The sequence below is a fragment of the Monopterus albus genome, unplaced genomic scaffold (assembly GCF_001952655.1).
Source record: "Monopterus albus unplaced genomic scaffold, M_albus_1.0 scaffold58.1, whole genome shotgun sequence".
Classification (NCBI taxonomy): domain Eukaryota; kingdom Metazoa; phylum Chordata; class Actinopteri; order Synbranchiformes; family Synbranchidae; genus Monopterus; species Monopterus albus.
The window spans coordinates 2,803,245-2,827,326 of record NW_018127938.1 but is presented as its reverse complement, the minus strand read 5'-3'; the positions used below and the strand labels follow the sequence as shown (position 1 = coordinate 2,827,326).

General features: G+C 39.5%; 2 protein-coding genes across 3 annotated transcripts in view; both read right to left on the bottom strand.

Moving 5' to 3' along the window:
* Window positions 1–933: 933 nt before the first annotated feature.
* LOC109961761 (occludin-like) lies at window positions 934–18,121 on the bottom strand. Of its 2 annotated transcripts, none has more exons than XM_020602873.1 (9): window positions 17,635–17,794; window positions 13,589–14,179; window positions 11,372–11,563; window positions 10,370–10,537; window positions 5,830–5,993; window positions 3,978–4,196; window positions 3,123–3,294; window positions 2,293–2,334; window positions 934–2,000 (listed from the first exon to the last, which is right to left on the bottom strand). In XM_020602873.1, the coding sequence occupies exons 2-9, from the start codon at window positions 14,159–14,161 to the stop codon at window positions 1,902–1,904; spliced, it is 1,629 nt and encodes a 542-aa protein (XP_020458529.1). In that variant the 5' UTR covers window positions 14,162–14,179; window positions 17,635–17,794; the 3' UTR covers window positions 934–1,901. The 2 variants fall into 2 exon arrangements, with proteins under 2 accessions (XP_020458529.1, XP_020458528.1); XM_020602872.1 differs by lacking the exon at window positions 17,635–17,794 and adding an exon at window positions 17,834–18,121 and having other exon boundaries at window positions 935–2,000.
* A 1,097-nt stretch (window positions 18,122–19,218) lies between these two features.
* mfsd12b (major facilitator superfamily domain containing 12b) overlaps window positions 19,219–24,082 on the bottom strand; it is a 7,492-nt gene continuing 2,628 nt past the window's right edge. The window contains exons 5-9 of the mRNA XM_020602878.1: window positions 21,766–21,858; window positions 21,568–21,660; window positions 20,971–21,144; window positions 20,048–20,142; window positions 19,219–19,635 (exon numbers count right to left, since the gene is read on the bottom strand). Of these exons, the coding sequence (XP_020458534.1) occupies window positions 19,500–19,635; window positions 20,048–20,142; window positions 20,971–21,144; window positions 21,568–21,660; window positions 21,766–21,858 (591 nt within the window). The 3' untranslated portion in view covers window positions 19,219–19,499. The remainder of the gene's footprint in view (window positions 19,636–20,047; window positions 20,143–20,970; window positions 21,145–21,567; window positions 21,661–21,765; window positions 21,859–24,082) is intronic.

Genomic DNA, 24,082 nt, shown 5'->3' with positions numbered 1-24,082 from the left:
TTGCAATTCCCACCTTCACAACGTAAGAATTCTCTGCCCTTCTGTGTTTTGCATTAGTTTAGACAGAATATTTACTTAAATAAAAATATTTTTTGAGACTTGTATTGTTGTTCAGACAAAGGTCAGGCAGGGTCTCTCTTGGGGAAGAGGTTGCTAACCTCATGGGGAGTTTACCAGGTTAAATAAAGGATACATTTAAAATGATACTATTCTCATGGTATTTTCCCACAATGCAATGCACAAAAGAAAGGGAGGCACTACTCACAGATTGAAAATGACATAATGGTGGAACAGCTGCAGAAAAATCGAAATTCGCCCGTAAGCATTACATTTTGTGAAGTTTAAACCAAATTTACTGTATATTAAACTTTTTTAATAAAATGTCCCTAAAGCTGCATACAACACAAGTCTTATAAACCATTTAATAATTTTTATACTGTGCTTATAAATACTAAATGTGAGGATTAAAGTATTAGCAGCACATGCTGTGCTAATAATTTCTTGATAGTATAAAATCATAAAGTACTTTTTTTGCATACTAACTGCATAAACAGTATACTATGACAATTAAGAGGAAATGCTGCAGCCATAAGTATTAAACAGGGCACAGAAACCGACTAATGCTGAAGAGCTTTACAGTGGCAAAAGGTTTTCAGTGTAGTTTACCAACAGAGGGCAGTAAGAGCTTATATTACGATCAGTGGGCTCAACAACTGGAACCAATAGTGTTTACTGGCCAAAGAAAACATCTTCCGGACACTCACAGAAGTTATACAGAGCTGCAAATGTCGCCAGGATCAGATGAACATGCAAGAAATAAAAAAATTTAAAAAGGGGTAAATGATGTTTAGAGAATTAGAAATCTTTATTATTTACTGAATTCAATACTATTTACATACCATACCTTTAGAAGTATATAGTTATAAAAGAATGTTTCATAACAGCACCAAAAAAAAACTTCCAAAAATCAATATTTCGCAAATGACAATGATGTTCTTTATAAAAAATACAAATTAAAAGTTTGTCTAAACAGTTTTATAATGAACAGTAGATCGGAGAACTTTGGATGTGGATTAATACAAAAATGACCACGTATCATTTTCACTGGTAAAGAATCAAATGAAAAGATGAGCTCCGCTAATCATAGCATGCACATGATTCATTAAAAGTACATATAATATGCCAATGCCACACATACGTATGTTACTGGCCAATTTGTCCCCTTTTGGTCTCATTGCATTTATTACAATCCATATCAAGACCTTAGTTTAGACAAAAAGCCAGTATATGGGAAAAATACACATGGTCCCAGCAGAGAACAGCTTAGTTCACTCACACTGAAGTCACTTACAAACATGGACACAAGAGAAACAAACAACTACAGTTAATTTACAACAAACTTAACGTCATGTCAAAGGTTAAATGAAACTGCTCGCAGACAATCCTAGAAACCCATGACACCCATTACTATATTCTCTACAATACTGTTCCAGCTCTTATCTGTGGAGATAAAGAAAAGCTGGCAGCAAAAGGAGCCACAGAAACCAAACGCAGTCTAATCACAGGTGACTGAACGTCAGGTGACCTTTAAACAACTTTTCTTCAAGACCAGCAAGTGGTTGCACACTGCAAACAACAAGCTGGACCTTTGAGAAAACGGCAGTGTTTGCTATGGAAATGTCTACAAGTGAGGGACCTGCTTCCAGAAAATTCAGAGAGAATAAAAGAAAACTAGATCTTTAATGCAGTATGTTTCCTGTGTGTGTGTGTGTTGGTGCCCTGCAATCAGCTTTGGTCTCAGCGTGTCAGAGTCTTTGCAGTATTCTGGAGTGTGTTTTGGCCTGTGTCAGTGAGTGTTTGCTGTGTAGACTGCAGAGCAGAGAGTCAGGAACTCGGTGGATTCAGTTGTTCTTGTCATAATCCTTCACCATGCGTTTGATGTGGAACAGTTTGTGTCTCAGCCTGCGACATTTGTTCTTCTTAGACCGGTAGTCTGATGTCTACAGGACAGATAGTGCACATCAGAGATCAGAGTCATCTGGCACTAACAAACAGGGTAACAACATGTGTTTTTCATCTTATTATAAACGATAATAAAAGCTCTATGATAGATTGTTACCTAGGAAAATGTAGAGACAACACAAAGCAATTACATTCAGTTTGTTTAATGTTCAAAAGAATATTAATAATTAATGAGAAAAGATTTTGTAGCTGGATGTTTACAACAAAATTGGTCATGCTTCCACAAATAATGTAGATGTATAGACAGTAATATCACAAATGTCTCCTCACCTGCTTCAGGTCCTTCAGTTGATTATATTCCTCTGCCGCAGCCTTTGGAAATATAAGGAAAAAGCACTGGTGATCACAGTTCCCTTATGTCCCTCCCTCCCTTACAAACTGAGCACTGAAGAAATGTTGTCTTGTCAGAGTGTTTGCGCAGTCAGGACCTTGATGATCAGTGATTTTTGTAAAGCATGAAGGAATAGATTTCAAGCCTTTCTGTGTCTCTTTGAGCCACATGTGCATCTATTCACTGCTATTCAAAATAGAGCCAGGTAGCAGGAGATACAGGAGTGAGATGTTCAAGACACTATGTTGCCAGGTGACACAGGGCACATTTTAGTTGACGCGACAGAGAATTTATTTGTACAGATTGTTGAAAGTTATGACTTCAGCATAAAATGCTGAACCACACAAGCAGGAAGGAGAGAGAGTCTGAAGAACTCTCTAAAGCATCATTAGGTATCCAGGTCAGTGCTGTTATGACAAAACTGTGCATTTATTATCAGTTTTTAATCTGTCACTATATTTCAGTTAAGGTCCTCTGGTGCTTCACAAAAGAATCTTAATTCTTAATTAAGGGTGAAATGACAGCGTGTCTGTTACAGCAGATGAGAGCCTCTCCCCCTACAAACAGGCTTCATTTTCTGGATAAGACTCATCATGCTTTTATTACAGGTTTAGACACTAGATGTGGATAAGGGGGATATGCTGCAACTTAGTATTTTGAAGTAAATTTTTTTGAGAAACATTCATAAAAATATTTAAAAAGGAAAGCTCTGCTTGTGTCAGGTGAGTACTGAGTACTACTTTGGAGGTGAGTAGTATGTATATCTTACCTGGTATTTGGCAGAGGTGTCATCCAGCGTGTCCAGCTGCTGGCTGAGTTTGTTCAACCGATCATTAATGTCGTCCATCTCAGCACACAGATGCTTGTATTCCCTGAGGTCAAAATCAAACTCTCTCTTATAATCATGACGCTGAGCATCAGACGTTATCTCTGGATATATGCTGGAGGAAGAAGAAGGAACGAGACGAAAAGGATGCAGATTTAGAAGAGGAGAGAAATACAAGCAGACATTTAGCATCAAAGACAAAAATGCATCAATCACTAGAAAGATCTGAAAATCACACCCTACACCCTTCACTGAAGTTATCAGATATACTACTGAACTATAGGAACACAGTGGAGGTGTTCAGATGTCTCCCTCAGAGATATTCGTGGAAGTGTGGGTGAATCCAACCACAGCCAAATAGGAATACTTTCTCCTGAACTACATGGGCTCCCATGTTTTGTACAATACCTTTGGCCCAGTTCTCTCCTTATGCCTGAGTACAGCCCATGTAAAGTGGCATGCCTCAGAGGATTAGCCACTCTCCTGGACAGACTATAGCTTTTTCCATGCTTTATTTTCTTTTCTGTTTATCTACTGTTCTCTATCTGCATGTTTCAAACCAAAAAATATTCTAGTTATATTTTTCTGTAAATCAAAACACTCCCATGTGGGCTTGGTTGTTTGAGCTCAGTTATTCATTTAAATCTGAGAATTTAGGTCTGATCCTGAGGGAGTGACAGTATTTTGACTGCAACCTACATTCTGAGCTCCTCACTAATGACATGTCCTTCTCTAATCTAGACTGTGTGAGAGTTGCATGCAGATATAACAGCAGAGCCGTGGAAGTTTAATTCCCACCTCTCCCACTCGTCCATGTCGAGCTCATTGCCCGTCTCTCCTCCTGTGGTGTACTCTGTATCATACTGAGACTCGTCCAGTTCTGGGTTTCTCCTGCGTCTCTTGCCCCTGTTGGCAGAGGGTTTGCGGTACCCGCCTGTCTCGTCTGAAGGGCTGGAGCTGGTCCCTCCACCTTGGTAGAAGGCCTCTGATGGTTGACTGGTGGTCCTCTCAGAGTACCTGCAGGACAGCGAAAAAATATCAGAGACGCCTTCTTCAACTGGCCTACACTGAGAAGAGTTGATGGTGACCATAATGTCTTAGGAAAGACTTGAATAAAGTTCAAAGACCATGAAAACTTATTTTCACAATCAGTTTTTATCCTGAGCAACATGAACACACTATTATCTGAAGTCAGAACAGTCTGGGTTTTTCACATCAGAGATTTCTGCATGTGTGTTTAGCTTAGCACTGAGGAAGGAGGAAACAGGAAGTCTGGCTCTGTTCAAAAGGAATAAATACAGCTAAACCCCACTAACTAAGGTGATACACCTTGTCTGTTTAATATGTACAAAACCTTAAGTTTGACAAAACCTGAAGTATGGGGGGAATGTGCAAGAATGTGCATAATAAAGAACAGGGCAAAAATCTCCATGAAACATCAATATTACAAAATAGGGTGACTTATTGTAAAAAGGTCTTTATTTTACCATCATTATTTTAATGAGTCAGTTTGGGAGATTTAGAGGTTTTGCTACATCCCCTGCTTTCAGACTTTTTGAGTTAACCAGCTGCTGCCTTGAAACCACTGAATTCAGACATTTTCATAAAAGAGTATAATATAGGAAACATCTTACAGGCTGGTATTTTAATTTCCAAGAAAGTAAATGCTCCATGAATATCAGGACCCATATAACACCAGGAACTACACAGACAGACACAATATGGAAGAAGGTGCACACTTTGAGCCACTAGTGATTATTGTTGCTCACACCCTACAATTTGACTCTGTGCCGTGTGAAGGTCGTCGGTGACTAGGAAGCAGGTACAGCACTTGAATAACACAAGGTGGAGGCGTGCTAAATTTTGTAGGGATTTGTAGAGGAATCCAAGTCCAGCAGCACAGATATCACAAAGTCATAGAGGACTGCATTATGTCAACAACAGAGGACACCACAGGTCTTCAGGCTAAGATGGACTTAAATAACGAGCAATGTACTGTAGTCACACACACTGCAGAATGGACGGCATTAATGAAAACAAAAATAAGGTGCTTCAGAACTAAATTCTAGCTTTGAGTTAAAGCAAATACATTAGTTCACAAACATCCTGCTTTTCCCGTCCACAGAGAATTCTATGAACAGGAGGAAAAACGATAAGGGATAGTTAATCCAACAAGGGCCAAAGCTCACACACAGCCTTTGCTTTGTGGGCACGGCAATATGTTTCCATGGGCTATTACACAGAGCAGCAATTAAGAGTTTGCTTGCGAGTCACTTGTTTGGAGGTTAACTGTTAATGTGACAGTGTGAAGTCTTTGCTTTACAGTGAACAGACTCAAATGTTGCAGCTAATAGAAAATTAATATTTAAGAAAACACCCATTTCAAATAGGGTCCTTTCCATCAAGACATTCTCAGCTGAAATATTTCTTAAAGACAGTAAAAACATTTTACAGGTTCTAACCTCACTGGGCCAGTTCTCTTGTTACAGCTTATACAAAATATATATGGAAGCAAATCGTTTTGCATATTTTCACATTAAAATGCTCCATAATAATGGAATAACTGGAAAAGTGAATGTGTATTCAGCACATCTTAGTAGCTCTTCACAGCTTTGTTCAGAACCCATTACATGAAAACAGGATCACCCACTCTTTGTTGTCGAAGGTGTCCCCATTATAGGAGCCGATGTCCACCTTGGCTGGGGGATAGGAGATGACACTGTTCGCTGAGACGTTGAGCACCCCACCTCCCTTCTCCGACACCAGCAGGGTAGGGGCGTCCTGAACACTATGGCTTTCCTCCACATTGTTCACCTACAACAGGCAGGAAAAAACAAGAGGAGCAGACTCAGCAAAGACAAACAACTGAAACATTCACAGAGAGCAGGCCGCACCACAGGCTTGTTTTCCTACTGACATCTTATTAACAAAGTCTTTTTAACACCTTCCTTACACTTCTTCTCTTTCCTTTTTTACACCAGGGCGAGAGCGTATAGTAAGTAGTGCTTCAAGTCTGAAAGAGCACAGAGGCATAAAACTGAACAGAAGAGTTCAACTCCTCACCTTGTTTACAGTATGTGATGAAGCGTTCCTATACTGTATTTCAAGTCTTTGACAGTTTTATAGCCTAAAATGATTAGTTACAAGGATGTTAAACAGGGACAGAACATAAAAGACAATAATTCCTGTTTTGCTTTCACTTCCCGGCATTGTCGACTTCGACCACCTGGAAAAGATGCACTCCTTTCTTTCTTCAGAAACAAAGGAAATTGTGTCCGTCATGTAAATACTTCATCTTAATCTGTATTTTCAAGCCCTTCCTGTAAGGTCAGATGGCCTACATGCAGGAATTCCTCTCAACAGAGGCCTCAGGGGTGATGACGGTTTCTTCCAGTAAATGTATCGATCCATAGATGTCTTTTACGACACAAAGCAGTAGTTTCTAAACTTTAAACAGGTCCGTTACTCTACTACCTGGAACACTAACTGGCTTAAATGTTAGCAGAAACCCTTTGTGTTTGTTTTTTTACCTCGCATGTAGCAACACAAAGCGGATTGTAAGACCCCTAAAACCTCATCAAGAAGGTGACTACAACTAAAATCCTTCATTTTATAAGAAAACAATACAAAAACAAGAATGCATGTCTCTGAAAATCATTCAACTTTAGATTTAATTATTTCAAAACTATATAAAACCCTTACAAAACCTCCACTCTCCTGCTGACTTGGGTGGTGCATCACTAAGCAATCTCCCAAATTCCTCACAGTGCAGGAGCAGAGCTGAAACATCAGCCTAGGCCTAAAAAAACAATAATCATGGTCGGTGGAGTGCTTGGGGTAGGTGGAGCTGCAGCTGCTGCAGGAGGATCCCCTTTGATGAGTGCAGGTCATGTAAGAATCCCAACAGTGCCCTGTTAGGGACCGCTGGGCTGTGAGCAGAGTATGTGAGCACAAGAGTGGTGACAATAGTACGAGTGTCTGAGAGTCCTGAACCAGCTGAAACAAAGCAAGACAGCAAATAGAGACCTGGAGACAGAATGGTGAATGCTGATAAAGGAAAGAGGAATTAAGGAGAAGCATGCAAGCGTAAGATATAGAGGAGTGGCAAGGACAGAGTCGTGATGGAGAAACAAAGAAATTAAGGACTGAGATTTGTGTATGCAATAAAATGAGAGCTTGAATAACAAAAAACAGTTAATTGCGGGCTTCACCAAAGATTATGGTACATGTGTTTATCAATCCTAGAAAGCTTTTACAGCATTTTAAACCTCACAGCAGTAAATGACAGACAGATTATATGAAGTCTGTAGTGAAACTACTGCAAACAGCCCTAAAATAGGGCTGAATAATTAGTTGTTCCCATATTGAAATTCAAACTTAAAAGAATGAAATTTTCAAATAACAATGGCAATTTTAATATTAATTCACCTCATTAATGTCTTAACATTGTAAAATGTTTACTAACTTTGTTTCTTCTTTTTTCTTGTGCATTTTCTAAAGTCTGTATTCTTGGATTATTTTAAGTGAGTGGTTTATGTGTGCTTTGTGTGTAGACTCCCTGTCTAGACTATTTTATGCTACCTACAACCATGTTCTACTGCTGCTTAGAACTACATCCACTCTTTACAGTTCATGGATGCTTTAATTCATGTCTCACTCTTCATCTGTGCAGCACTTCAGTGGTTCCAGTGCACAGACAACACTGCAGAAACCAATGCTGGTGACCTCATGCAGCAGACACAATGCAGCCCGCCTCCCTGAGCTGAATGAGGCCAGTGTGTGAGGTCTTCAGAGTAAGACAGGCCCTCCCCCCAATCTCAAACCAACCACAGCCTTTGACTGTCACTAGCCTTGTGTTTACTGGAGCAAAACAAGCCTGATGACTCATTCTGAGATGCGAATGTAGAGTACTATGCAGGTGATGCAGCAATGAAGCATCTAGTTTACTCAAGCTATTGAAACCCCATAAAGGCATATGATGACCATAGTACAATCAATATGACAATACAGTAACCTGGAAGACATGCTTCTGTAGAAGATATAGTACAGGAAATTCTTTGCTTTTCCCTCCACTAAGCATATTGTATCTCTTACTCTTTGTTACAGCAGTATTTACATGAAGAATGTCGAGATTCGATAAGTATTTAATAGCAGCTACAGCATACACTTTATTACTGTGCCTACAATAAGTCAGATGACATCAGTGAGCATGGCTCCATTATTAGACACGAGTGCTAGTCAAAGGATTCACCCTGGGCTCGTCTCATCTACTTTGCTCACCTCTGGCTACATTATGCCATTTTCCAGGCAGTGACAACCACTCTCAAAAACAAACAGCTCTATATAATCCGACATAACACCATGTCTCTTCAGCCACTCTCAGGCAGAGCAAGGTGGAAAACTGTATTAAAAGCCTTCAATAAGCCAGGCATTCCAGTTAAAACACCACAAAGATTACCATCAAATCTAAGTCAGAAACATTTCTATTTACATTAATCATATCATGAACACAGGAAGGAAGCTTCTGTGCATAAAGTTTTAGAAAATTATCAAATGAAGATTTAGAGGCTGGTTTTGTAAGAGTCCCATTGGCCGAATCACAAAATTGTCCTTTGGCTCTTTATAAAACCTTTGATGATTGTATTGGCTGGTGGGGACTGGGTAGACGAGCAGTATTTACTCTGGTTTAATAATTGTTTTCTTGCATGCTTAAATGAATCCTGATGTTTATATTTTTATATGTGTATTGTTTTAAGCTGTGTTGGCATGTATGTACTGTCTGCATGGACATGATTTACATTCTTAACACTGTGTAGGAGGATGCATCATTTCTCTGACTACAGTGTGTACTATAGCACACTGAAATGACATATTTTACCAATACATGTGCCATTTAGTTTTAAGATCAAAAAATGTTCACAACAGTATACAGATACTCTGCTGTTGCAAACTTAGGTTACTGAAGGTCCAACTGCCATTAAACATTAAACCTGAATGTTTGATGTAAACTCATTGCAATTCACTGTTTGAAACAGGCATCATTTAAAAAATGGCAGGTCAAGTCAATAATCAACTCATATCTCTGGTAACAGTCTCATATGACTAGCATGTTGTTGACATTTAAAAGCCAACCGAGAGCAGGCTCTCTAGAAACCTCCTGCCTGCTCACTATCTTCTCAGGTGGTTAATGATTGCTCAGAGTGAAACCAGGCAGTAGACCATGAGCAAACAATCACTGACTGCAATCAGCTCTGACCCTGAACAAAGTGACTCAGTCAGAAGACGCACTCTTATGGTAGTGTGACGGATCTTGTAAAGTGATAAAACTATATATGATGTTCCTTTTGGACTTTCAGCCCACTGAGACCAGTGACATACGAGAGACAAACTAGTGAGCAAAATTACAAAGACCATCCAGGCATTCAGGAAAAGTGATGTTAAAAATAGCAAAACAAGTGACAAACCAACGTCAGGAATGTGCAAGGCTCCGTTATTTACTGCACCTACATCATCGCAATTACTTAACCTGTCTTCATAACTGATGACTACTGAAGTTGGATGTCTACCTGACTGCTGACCTACCTTCATACCTACTTTGCATTGGGCAAGAACAGGCTTAATGATTAATCAGATGGGAGTGTGGATGTAGAATATGTATCCATGTAGAGATACTGCTTGCAAACCAATGATGGTAAGATGATGTCATGGGGTAGGACTAGATAAGTCTAACTTCTTCCTACTCCGTTCAAGCATGTACTAGGTATAAGCAAATTGAAAATATATTTGTGGATATGTCTGGAATTATGTGTGGTTACATATTGACTGTTGTTACATGTTTGAAAGAATAAATAAATCAAATCAAATCAAATCAAAATGGGTGGAAACTAATTTGCCACATACTGTAAAAGGAAGTCACACAACTTGGTGACAGTGAACAGCATATGCCAATCAGTATTGGTTGGTGAAGCTTCTATGGCAAAGAAAACACACTGTGGTTGATTGTTTCATCATCTAGTCAAATCTGTCGGTCTGAAATCTGTATTCCATCAACTTTCTTTAGGCTGGATTTAGCCTGTCTGTGACCCTGTTCATTTGACTACAAGCTGTGCATATAAAAACTCAGCTGGATTGAATTGTGATCTTTTTTCTTTAAAAATCCCATGTAATCTGTGTCTACCTTACTGTCTTACCCAATCCTCTACATCTCTGCCCTCTGAGGCCTTCCCTCCAACCAGAGGCTCCTCCCAGTAGATGTTTGGTTTCCCGTAGCGCCAGATCTTCCCTCTAGTTCTCTGTGCAAAGAAAGCTGCAATACCCAAGGCGATGACAACCAGGAACCCACACAGCATGGCAATTCCCTAGAAAAGCAAAAATACAAAAATAAAATCTGGAGAGTTCTCAAGAAGATAAGCTCTAAGATAAAGCTGATTTATCCTGTATGTGAAGCACACAAATACACACACAGTATGACATCATTACAAGAATGGTATGTGACACCACGTACCCAAGATATAGTAAAATGCAAAAATTACTTAATGATAAAAGATACCATTACAAACAATACAATACAAGACTAATAATATGCAGGCTTTAACAAAACTTGTCCACAAAGCCTGAACACACATCTCACATATCCCACATTTTAAGAGCTTTATACACCAGTTGTCCCACAAAAACAAATACACAAGTAAAGTCCAACCAGGTAAATTTCAGTTATTTGGTGCTGAAACAATTTTGTTAATTACTGAACAGTCAGTAATAAATTAATCATTTACTTAACTAAATAGGCAGAACTGTCAACTTCTTTCTTTTACTTATAAATTGACTATATTTGGGATTTTAACTGCTAGGCATAATAAAACAGCAATGTGAAGACAATTTTGATGGACTTTTTCTGACTATTTATATACTAATGAATGAATGAACAGTTATGGACTAATAAAAACATGCTAAATTGATTAAACTGTTACTTGCAGTCTTAATTAATATATGTGTAGACCTTCACATCTTGCATAACATTGTGTGGCCGTTACTGCTCATGCATCTTAAAACTACAGCCTAGTGAATTTAAAACAATGTCATATCTATTCATATAAGACCTCTGTTAGACTGTTGCACCCACCTGAAATTACCCTGTAGAATAAATTACTCCACCTGATATATGCAAAATATCTAAAGGAAAAGCTACAAACCTCCTGTGGGTCCACATAGCAATAATGGTAGAGGTACTGGTTGTACATGCCGAAGCCTCCCACTCCTCCCATCTGAGAGTAGCCGGTCTGGTAGAGGTTCTGGCACATCATAAGCATTGGATTGTACATCATACTGGACGAGCTCTGGGCCATGGGGTTCACCCCAACAACGTAGACAATGTTTATAATGCCCTAAAAACCACACATGAAGTTAGTATATTCACTGACAGTCAGACAGATATGTAATTATACTTTAACATGTCAGTCACTCACTGAAAAATACTTACAGTAGTACTCCTAAGTATTCCATTCAAATATGTCTAAAACAGTGTCAGATCATGCAAAGACAGTGACAGTGATTTACTGAATAGCATGCATTTGCAAAGGATACAGCAGAAGGAGGAAACAACTTTTATGTTGGACTAACAAGCTTTTGAGTCTCTAGTATTTTCTAGTCCATCACTAGTAAATATATGTTGGAGATCAGCTGGAGTCATGTTGGACACATCTAAGAATATCCACATTGGTAATCGTGCTTGATATGGTAAATGTTCAGAACCACCCCCCTCTTTACCTGCACCCACGGCCCTCCATAGCAGGTGAGGTTCACTCCAATATCACCAGCCACTAGCATGCTAACTTCACATTAAGCTACACATCAAGCTGCTACCACTGACAGCATGGTGCTCAAGCTGCCATGCAACATCTTAGCATGTAACAGTGTCCACACCACAGACTGTATATGGTCCACACTGCACCTATTTACTTACAGTAACTAGCCTGCTAAGCTAACTAGCATGTTAACTTGCATGCTAACTGTATGCTTAAACATCATGAATCCTGGGCCACGATATTAAGCAAACAATATTCACCCCAGCTTAGTAATTCATCAAACAAACCAGCCAAGCCTCTTCAGCAAAATCATACCACACACTTCTGCTTCATGCTTACTGACTTCAAACTACACCTACTTTACCACTTTCTTCTAACCCACAGGCAGTGGAACTGGCGGCAGTGTTGGCCATGATTTCACTGCTTACTTTAGGCTTGGCCCAGTTAACAGAGACAAAAGCGATCTGCCAACAAAACCCCTATAACCAACCTCCCCTAGGCGGTCTTAGGTTTCCAACCACACATCTTTGCCTCTGCTGCCAGCTCTGCATATTTAAGCTTTTATCTCTCATTGGTCATTTCTACTGCATCCTCCCATGGTACTGTCAGCTGCATAAAATACACACCATACCGTGCCTCTGACCACAGCACAAGATCTGGTCTTAGATTAGTGGTAGCTATCTCCTGAAGGACTACGGGATGCTTCTGTAAATCTACTGTCATTTGCCAGTCCCTCCCTGCCTTTAGCTGCCCTGCATCATGCCTGTGAGTTGCTTATTTCCTGATTTGTTTACCCTCACTAACAAACAAAATCCCATCTTACTTCCTTTTTGTGTGCAGTGATTTCTGTACTCTTAATGAGTGCTGCAGTAACATTATATACTAACAGAAACATCCTGGATGAACCATCTGTATGCACGTTTTAACTCAGCAAGAAGAACACTGAGATCTGAACAGAGTACAGTACACGAAGTTCCAGTATTAGGGTTTTTAAAAACATACATTTAAATACTCTTTATGCCCATATAATTCTGCTAATGTTTCCACTGTTGGGTTTTGTGTTTTGAGCCGTTCTGTATTGTATGGTATTGTTGAGTTTTAAAACTTTCTGTAGTATGTGGCATTGGTTCCTGCTATTCTTTTGTCCCCTTGCAAATAAATACATAAAATAGCTAGATGTTTTAGAAATAATGTCCCCACTGTAGAAAATAAAATATAGGGTGCTAAACTCTGGAGAGCAGTGGATTAGACATCCACAATACATTACAGCAGAGCACCTTTGAAGAGGTGGGTCTTCAGTCTGAACCTGGAGATAGTCGTCTGTTTCTCCTTGCAAGTTGTTGTGTTTTCTCCAACTTTTACACCACTGATCCTCTGTTGGGAAATGTTTATGGCCCTGATGAATGAATCACTATAATATCTTTATCACATTTTACAACGCTATGACAACACGGCCTGATGATAGGTCATCATCAAACATTAAAACTGGGCTTCCACAGGAATGCTCACCCAACATTATGCTATGTGTACGGACTGTTTTCTTCACACAAGAAGACTCTATAAATAAGAGGAATGTAGAAAAGGTGAAAAGTGAATGAGTATTACCTGGAGGACAGCCAAGATGACACTGGTTACCAGGAGGGCCAGAAAGAACTTCCTGCTGCGGACCGTGTTGGATTTAGAGAAGGTGGCGATGAAGAATGCCAGTGCTCCTATGAAGTCGATGGCTGCCATGGCAATCATGGCAGTTTTGGCCGAGTAAGGTGAAATGTAGGAGCCATAATAGCTGCCATAGTTGCCATAGCCTCCATAACCACCATATCCTGAACCATAGTTGTAACCGCTGCCGTAGCCCATCCCAGAGCCATAGTAACCCAGTCCCGTGCCGTATCCATATTGGTATTCCCACATGAAGGTGGAGGCCACACAGGCAAATATTGTCAGACAGAGCACTATCACCACAGCTAGCATAACCTTGATGATCCCTGGAGGTGACAGCCATTTGTAGAAGTGCTGTGGTTTGTCCTCAATGTAGTAAGATCCAGGTGGAGGTGGGTAGATGTTGTTATCACTCTGAGGGCCATGGAAGCTTCCTGGAGGGCCAAAGCCATTGTTGGATGGTGGGATGAAAGGAGGACTGTAAAGAGGGGGACTGTCGTAGTGCTGCTTGTCAAACATTGCTCAAAGGTGTCCTAACTGTGAACACAAACACCACAACAAAAAAAAGGTTTGTGGAAAACTGAGAGAACAAAGTGTACTGCACAAATCTGTGAGGTGATGTAAGGCTTTGTTCTTCAACAGCACTGATATGAGTAATGCACCATGGAGAGATATGGGAAAGCTAGGTGTGACTGTCTTAGTAGCACAGTGTAAATGTTTTACCATTTCCAAGGGAGTGTGATTTATGAGGGTACAAGTTGTGCTACTTGTTATTTCTCTGTCAGATTTAATTTAGGTTTCACTGAAACCAGAGAATGTATCACACATTTTAATATCACTATACTCTTACATTTCCTATATTGACTGAAAATAGAAATATTAGAGGAATGCCTTTAGCTTTGGGGTCTCTGAACCAGTAAAGTCAGAATCAGTGCGGAGACATCGGTACCAGGACAGGGAGTGCAGCAAAACAACAATACTGTCCTTTTCTTCCTCTTCCCGAGCTGTAGGAGTCTCTGTCCAGCCCCCACAAATCTACTCAGACTTTGAACATTTCACATCACCAGCTAAAAGTTTTGTTTTCTTTCTGCTACAAATCTTACAAAGTGATATCCAAGGTCACAGTGTATACACCGTAACAATGGCCATTATTCTCCACAGAGCCCTACTGGGAGTTGGCTGCCTACATGTTTGAATTAAAAGGCTTGGAAAACAGCAAAGTAAGAGTGCAGGATAAAAACCATGAACATTAATTAACTTTACATTTAGCACCATCATCAGGTCGTGTTTCACTTTTATAATGAAATACTGGCAAAACTTATGACACCCCCATCAGCCTCAGCTGTACTTTACATTTAGTGAAACTAAACTAGGACATAGTAATGTGATGGAGGTTATGGCCAAAATGCCTGGCTATTAAGACGTTTAGACATACAGACAGAGAGAAAGAGAGACATCCCTGGCACTACCCCTAGTCCACAGCCCTGAGTAATAACTCTCTTTGCTTTATGGGACCCTGGCACACTAGGCAGAAGAGGTCTCGCCTCCGAGCCTCCATCCTAGACACCTTCCAATTATTTCCTCCCTCATTCCTCCATATCCTTCATCCCGTCACAATTCCCTGCCCCCTCGTTCCCTCCATAACTTCTTGCCTTTGGTTTTGTGAGCAGGAGAAGCAAACGTCAAGGCTGCTCGTCACTGGAACAGTGTTACCATGGAGTCGCAGTATAAAAAAAAGAAAGAAAGAAAATTGGGGCACTGTCCAGTGAGGATCACACAAGGACTCCTCTGTGCTGCTCCTGAGCGGAGCGAGATGGAAAAGAGAAAGAAAGAGGGGAGGACAGGTGGATGCATAGTGGTTTCGGGTGTCCTTTATTGTTAATCACCTGGCTGCTCGTCTCCTGGGAGTTTTACATATATTGATAACTGTCAGGAAATAACCTGAGGCCCAACCACTTTCCAAGAAATAAAATTCCACTGAGAAGACCAAGACCTGTCAAGATCTTACCACACCGTTAAATGCTCAGTTTATTACCTTAGGAAAAGTACACTATTTGGAGCCCAAACTGGTTTCTTCACATACAAGTGGATCCAAATCTAAACTGTTAACTCCTCTAAACCTACCAATGAGGTGAAATACGGACTCAAAAGCTGTAATTTTCTTAACATCATAAAGTAGAAATTCTCTAAAATCAGTGTTTAACAGATGTGCAGATTCTTGGGACACATCAGTTTTTTTTCTTAGAGCTCCAATAAGTCATTTATGAAACAAAAATGCCAAATAGTTGATAATTCCAGCTTCTCAAATGAAGGAATTTGCAACTTGTTCATGTTTTAACTTTATAGTAAACAGATTAACTTTGGATTTTGAACTGTTAGTTAAAATGAGACTTCTGATGACATTAACTTGGGCTGTTACAAAATGTTCCACTAGTCTGATATTTTATAAACTAAAAGATGAATCAAAAATAATCAAGCAGATTCATTTATAATGAAAATAATCCTTAGTTGCAAGCAGACTCAGCACCTGAACAGGAACCATGTATGTGCTTGTATTTTGCACACTGATTGTCAACAACCACAAAAGCATTACTTATTTGGGATATTTGTTAATTCAGGAAAAGTCCAATGTACTTTTTCTCCAAGCATTTACTGTAGCAGCGGCACCAAGAGCAGAAGTAGTACAGCAGTGTTTGTCTAACACTGGCTCATAAATCTCATTTCAAGCTGGGCAGAAAGCTCAAGAGTTTGGCCCACAATCACAGGTCAGCATAAACACCCACCAGCCACAGCCTGAGCTCCAGTACAACACAGAGACTCTATCATCTGCTGCTGATAATGGAATTTCAGTAACACAGTCACATGTCTCACATCTGTCAAAAACAATTAGGCCCCTGCCCAGCGTAGGGTGGGACCTAGTGGCATACTCGCAGGAGTCAGACAAGACTTCCTGCCCCATAAACAGCCTACTGAAAAATCTCCCAGTCACAAAAAACGTCTGAGCAAGAAAAAACATGGCTTGATATAATTTCAGTTGCAAATGTTTTAGACATACCTGACCACAACTATGCACACTAACACAAGAACTGAGCCTGTTTATGGTCATTATGGCGATGTGTAGTGTTTGGGGCTGCTGGGTTGATATTAGCTTTTTTTTTTCTTTTTAAGCCTTTTATCTTTGGGTTTTAGACTCTTGGTCGGTCAAAATGAACACTTTCAATTGTCATTTTGGGCTCTAGAAATGTGTAATTCTTTTACAAGATATCAGAACGTTGTGAAACATACCAAACCATTCAATGAAAATACCAGATTGAAATAAACAGATTAAATAACAAGTTTAACAATTAAAAAAAATGATATTTAGCTTTTCCAACATCACCTGAAAACATCAGCCTGAGCTGCCCACAGGTTTTGAATCTGTGAATCTCAAGCTTTGTACTTATTTTGAGGTATCTGCACTTTAGTTACTTCCCTTTTATGCTGCTTCATACTTAGACTTTACTACTTTTCAGATGCAAAAACGTTATTCAAACTCCATTATATTTAGGCTTTCTGATTACTTTAGTTGCTAGTTAAGTTTCAAACCCATTAATAAAATAAAACACAGTATAATAATAAGACTGTCGATTCCTAGTGGGAAAGTCACAAGCTACCAAGCAGTAATTCAGATTATAACCATAAGGTAGTTAGTTAAAATAGTCCCACCTTTATCAGCTGCAACATGAAATAGACACAATCATGTTTAATACTATAATATTATATACATTGTGAAGTGTTACTCGGAACAATGAATACTTTTTACTGATATGTTACTTTTATTCAAGCAAAACATCTAAAATCTGATAAGCCTACCTACTTCTTCTACTAGTACGTATTTTAAGACAACTAATTCAAAAAGTCATGAGATTAAAAATTAATAATAGAGGTTACAAAGACTAATGATTTCTTTGTTTGACGCTGCTATAGATTGTCTGTGCTCGGTGTTAGCTTACGTGTGAAGTGACTGGAAAACAAGATGAGGGATCCCACCTGTCGAAGTCTTCCGTTATTAAACCTGTTTTCGATTAATTATTTACTTTTTTAACCGCAACGACTGAGTACAGTTCCATAAATCACACTTAAACGGCTTTAGTCTGCCAGAATAATTTTAGATATGGTTATTAAAATCACTTGGATCCATCTTAATCCTACCTGAGGGTCGATGAAGGGGAATGAAAAGTTGCGCGCTGTCTGACCCTCGCTTCCCCTCAAACCTTTCCTTCCACTGAGAGCTTCAGAACGGCTGAAGAAAATGTGACCCTAAAAAGAGACCTGTTAAGTTTAAAATTAATCCTTTTTTTTCTGGGGATAACTTTAAAAGTCGTGGCACCGCCTTGAGCTCCTGTCCCAGGCAGAGACAGAGCCAACAGTTTCCTCATGGACAACTAAATGCCTCTGAACGGAACAAGTGCTTTGTCCCGCCTGTAGGCGCCGTATAGCACCGCCACGTTTCACCCACCAGAGGTCTTCCTATCTGCGGTTTACAGCAACCATCGATCCAGTTATTCCATTAATACACCCAATCGAAGATAATGAATAAATGAACAAAAGTACATTGGTAAAAAATAAATAAATAAAAAGTCAAATGACGTTTGGCGGAAGACTATTTGTCCGCCAGACAATATAGTTCTTGAGCAGAAATTTCCATTTGCAACGTTTTTTGTGTCAACATATAAATTTAATTGAATTCCTCGGTAAGAGCATACAGACTTTATGAGACAAAAAACTGAGCAGCACACGAGCTGTAGGAATTGATTCTTTTCAGAGAATACACCCACTTTCTCTGTGTGATTTAAAAACTGACGCTGCAAAAGAGAGACTCATGAACAATAAACACAAAATGTGACCCTGAAACTGTCCAAACATGGGATGATTTAGAAATGTAAAAGAAGGCAAGATTATAAAGGGTTTAATACAACTCAAACAAAAGCCACTTTGGTTCCAGTGCAAATCACTGCAGTTTCTCTGTGATGCAAATGGTACAAATAATAACAGCCAGGAAGATATTACTGCACCTCTAATGCTTGTCGTCCCTCACACACATAAAACATCAAGTTCACCCAGTTTACTTCCTTGGAACACAGCCACCATTGTTGCAACTTCAACTACATTTGGTTTCATTCACAGTAAAAAGCCGAAGCAGAGGTGGCAATGAAAGTTATAGTATTTTGATGCATTTTAAAACTATAATATCTTGAAATCTTCTTATGTGCAGCATTGAATTTCCATTCAAGGGCCTTCTTCTAATCACCAACTATTTGTGTGTCAAGTTGGAAACCTCATGGCTTTGCAAGCCACTCAGATAAAGCAGTGTAGCTACACATCCATACACTAGATGGTGGCATGGCTTTATCCTCTGCCCTGTTTCCTTTGTCCAGCAGCAAGTGTTTAAGAACTCCTTAAAGCTACAGTATGCAACTTTGTCAAATATTTTAGTTGTAAAAATAAGCTCCAAAACTTGTCTTAATGTGAAGAGGTGCTGTTGAAGCCTCCTGTGACCCAGACTCATTGAACAACACTGGCAGCAGTGCAGCGATATTAGCTTCTAAAAGGTTTTGAGCAGTATTGACCTCTCTAACCAATCAGATTTTCAGTTATTTCTGAGCCTTGTAGAGCCTAAATACATCTGGGCTTGGCAAGCAGCTTGATGTTTCGATAGTGGTTTTTAAAACAGTCAATGTATTCACATAATCTAAAATATTCCTACCTCTAACATCATGTATGTAATACATTTCTAAATCCCTGATATGAATAATTGTTTTCTGTCTGTGCACAGGTATGAAAGAACAACCAATGAGTGCAACATGGATCGGGAACCCTAATTTAGTTGTCTCCTGATTGGCCAGATGAGAAGTGTGAGCAGGCAAAGTGCTGCAGCCACAGCAACACCCCCAGTTACCATCACCATGACGTCACGATAGAACCAAACACAGTCTGGGCAGTACGAGTCTGTCCTGTGAAAGACAATGGAAAAGAAATGGGAACAGCAAACTGAAACAGAAAAGCAGAAAGAGCTGCTGAGTTTGAGAAGTGAAAGGTCGACTCTGCCCTATACAGTCAGAAAGCAGTAAATGCACAATGAGTGATAATAATAATAATAATAATAATAGCCTACTTAATTGATCAGCTGTAGGGTAAATGCAGGTGTTAGAACAAAAATTACAATAAAACTAGAATAGAGAAAGCTAGAACATAATAAAGTGCACAACTAAATAATAATTATAAAGAATATGTAGCAAACATAAAGATAAAAAACACAAAATATAGCTTTCAGAGATTTTTCTCCAGTCTTTGCTTCTTTTCAGGAAACACTGGCAGTGACAAGGGGTCAAAAGGAGATACTGGTTCATATTCAGAGAGACTCACTTGCATGGTTGGATGCTCTGGATGATGATCACCCCCACACCATTAGACACTTTGTCTGTGAGGCTCATTGATCCATAAACAAAGGCTCCACTTTGCTGCCAAACAAGACAGAGTTCAAAGATTTTTTTAAGTCACTCCAGCAAAGTATCAGGACACACATTTCTTTCACAGATTTTTTTTTTCTTTGGGATTAAGACACAATCAACCCTCAGGCAGCATTTTCATTCATTTTGGACAATATGAGTGAAGATTGAGACATGAGAAGAAATGAGGCAGCAGTAAAATGTGCTGTGACTGAAACAGCACAAACTTTACTTTCACAGCTGACAGCTTTACCAAAGTATCTTATAACATGACTTTGACACTGTGGTAAGAGGACAAGTTGACTGGTTTGATAATATTACAATTCACATGAATGCATTTATCACAATGTAGAGCTTTAGTTAGGCTTGCTGTGACCAGCCGATTCAAACAAACAGGTAGCTGTTAGATTTCTGCCTTGTGCTCAAGTTTCTCTTAACCCCGTTTGTCTTAACCACAGTTAAACTAAACAAACATTTACATTTTGATTTTATGTCTTTGGGGTATTTTGTGTACTTTCTTAAAATTCTTAAACTCTTATGTTGTATCTGCTAATCAAATTCAATAAATAATTATTTACAAAAAAAATCATTTTGTGAAAGTGACTGTGATAATGTGACATTTATATGTTTTATTAGGTTGTGACAACATTGGAGTGCTATTGCTCTGAGGAATAACCAGATTTTTGCACAACTGCTGATAGAATCAACTCATTGTTTTGGTCTTTTTATGTAATTTTTTTGTTAACAAGAAAAATATAGAACATGCCCAGCCCCACTTTTGAAATTCACAGCTCTTGTACAAATCTGTGAACTGTTGCAGGTTTGCTCCCCTCCACCTACCGTCTGCTCCCCGATGAGCTTGGCTGTCATGGACAGAGACATGACCAGGATTGTAGCTGAACCAGCTCCTAGCAGCACAACCGCTCCATAGATGCGCTGACCTCCCATGTTCTTGTCCAGATATGCCCAGATGGCAAAGCTAAGCACCAACAGCAGGCCAACCAAATAGGTAATCTGTCAACGAACAAAAATATATCACTTCAATAGAAGTTTTCTTTCCAGTTGTTAATTTATCCATCAAGCGACAGACAAGGAACCAAACATCTGCACACAACAAAACAACAACTAAACTAAACAGTGGATAAATAAATATATAAAAACTCAAAAGAATTGAGAATTCCTTCAAACCTAAGACAGTGTAATGCTTATTTCATTGAATCTATCAACTGTACCTAGTACTGGACTTGTTGCTGGCACACAGCTCAACTAGCTGGCTCAGAATGGTCGGCCTCCCTTCATATACTGACCGACACTGATGTTGCTTACCCAAACTAGAAAAGCATTTCTCTAAATAATTCTGGAGATTTTCTTCAGCTTCCCGTTAAGCCTGACCTGGACACTAAACCCAGAGAAAGCCATGAACAGTGAGAGACTCACATTGATGCCTATGCACTTGCTGACTGGTTTCATGACCAAAGAGCACACAAAGCTGCTGACAGAAATCACCAGAGGTATGATGGCAATGAAGTTCTGAGGAGAGAAGCAGGAAATTTGTGTTTAAATTGAAGCATTTCACAAGCAGAGGCAAAATAAGTGTCAAAAGTCATTGAAGGAATACAAACTGTCTGGTCTGACCTTTGGCAACATCAGTGAGTTGGTGAGGTAAACTGAGATATAAGTCTGAGACAAGTTGACAATTAGCCTGGTGCACATGTACACAGAAGTCACCTGGATCAAACACAAACAAGAAACAGGATTTAAAGGACCATTTGTGCATATTAGCTACTTAAATCTACAGTATGCGACTTTTTCTAACACTTTTATAAGAAATATTCTCCAAGACATACAATATCTTTTATCTCTTGGAGCTCACCAACAAAAAAAAAAATAAAATGACACAAAACAATTACAATGTCCAAACATGACTATAAAGAGAAGTGAATTGGCAGATTTTTGTGTCTCTAAGGACAAGAGACACAAGGTGTCCGCAGGGAGATGCAAAACTGCCACAAAGAGACACAACATGTCCACAAAGAGACATTAAATAATTACAAAGTGAAACAATTACAGTGCCTTGCGAAAGTATTCGGCCCCCTTGAACTTTGCGACCTTTTGCCACATTTCAGGCTTCAAACATAAAGATATAAACCTGTATTTTTTTGTGAAGAATCAACAACAAGTGGGACACGATCATGAAGTGGAACGAAATTTATTGGATATTTCAAACTTTTTTAACAAATAAAAAACTGAAAAATTGGGCGTGCAAAATTATTCAGCCCCCTTAAGTTAATACTTTGTAGCGCCACCTTTTGCTGCGATTACAGCTGTAAGTCACTTGGGGTATGTCTCTATCAGTTTTGCACATCGAGAGACTGAAATTTTTGCCCATGCCTCCTTGCAAAACAGCTCGAGCTCAGTGAGGTTGGATGGAGAGCGTTTGTGAACAGCAGCTTTCAGTTCTTTCCACAGATTCTCGATTGGATTCAGGTCTGGACTTTGACTTGGCCATTCTAACACCTAGATATGTTTATTTGTGAACCATTCCATTGTAGATTTTGCTTTATGTTTTGGATCATTGTCTTGTTGGAAGACAAATCTCCGTCCCAGTCTCAGGTCTTTTGCAGACTCCATCAGGTTTCCTTCCAGAATGGTCCTGTATGTGGCTCCATCCATCTTCCCATCAATTTTAACCATCTTCCCGGTCCCTGCTGAAGAAAAGCAGGCCCAAACCACGATGCTGCCACCACCATGTTTGACAGTGGGGATGGTGTGTTCAGGGTGATGAGCTGTGTTGCTTTTACACCAAACATAACGTTTTGCATTGTTGCCAAAAAGTTCGATTTTGGTTTCATCTGACCAGAGCACCTTCTTCCACATGTTTGGTGTGTCTCCCAGGTGGCTTGTGGCAAACTTTAAACGACACTTTTTATGGATATCTTTAAGAAATGGCTTTCTTCTTGCCACTCTTCCATAAAGGCCAGATTTGTGCAGTATACGACTGATTGTTGTCCTATGGACAGAGTCTCCCACCTCAGCTGTAGATCTCTGCAGTTCATCCAGAGTGATCATGGGCCTCTTGGCTGCATCTCTGATCAGTCTTCTCCTTGTATGAGCTGAAAGTTTAGAGGGACGGCCAGGTCTTGGTAGATTTGCAGTGGTCTGATACTCCTTCCATTTCAATATTATCGCTTGCACAGTGCTCCTTGGGATGTTTAAAGCTTGGGAAATCTTTTTGTATCCAAATCCGGCTTTAAACTTCTCCACAACAGTATCTCGGACCTGCCTGGTGTGTTCCTTGTTCTTCATGATGCTCTCTGCGCTTTAAACGGACCTCTGAGACTATCACAGTGCAGGTGCATTTATACGGAGACTTGATTACACACAGGTGGATTCTATTTATCATCATTAGTCATTTAGGTCAACATTGGATCATTCAGAGATCCTCACTGAACTTCTGGAGAGAGTTTGCTGCACTGAAAGTAAAGGGGCTGAATAATTTTGCACGCCCAATTTTTCAGTTTTTTTATTTGTTAAAAAAGTTTGAAATATCCAATAAATTTCGTTCTACTTCATGATTGTGTCCCACTTGTTGTTGATTCTTCACAAAAAATTACAGTTTTATATCTTTATGTTTGAAGCCTGAAATGTGGCAAAAGGTCGCAAAGTTCAAGGGGGCCGAATACTTTCGCAAGGCACTGTATAACAAAGAGACACATAGTGTTCACAAAGGTACACAGAATGCCCACAAAGAAACACTGAACTAAAAAGAGATGCAGTTCTACCACAAAGAGACACATAGTGTTCACAAAGGTACACAGAATGCCCACAAAGAAACACTGAACTAAAAAGAGATGCAGTTCTACCACAAAGAGACACATCATGTCTACAAGAAGAGCATGGAGAGACACAAAACATCCTCAAAGACATAGCAAATAACTGTAAAGATAAAAAA

Excerpts from the sequence above, each read along its gene's own strand:
- LOC109961761 (XM_020602872.1), bottom strand. The coding sequence starts at position 14,161 with ATGTTTGACAAGCAGCACTACGACAGTCCCCCTCTTTACAGTCCTCCT. Across the intron at positions 10,538-11,371 it reads GCTATGTGGACCCACAGGAG|GGAATTGCCATGCTGTGTGG; the intron begins GTTTGTAGCTTT and ends TTGCTTTTCTAG. Across the intron at positions 2,001-2,292 it reads AACTGAAGGACCTGAAGCAG|ACATCAGACTACCGGTCTAA; the intron begins GTGAGGAGACAT and ends TCTGTCCTGTAG.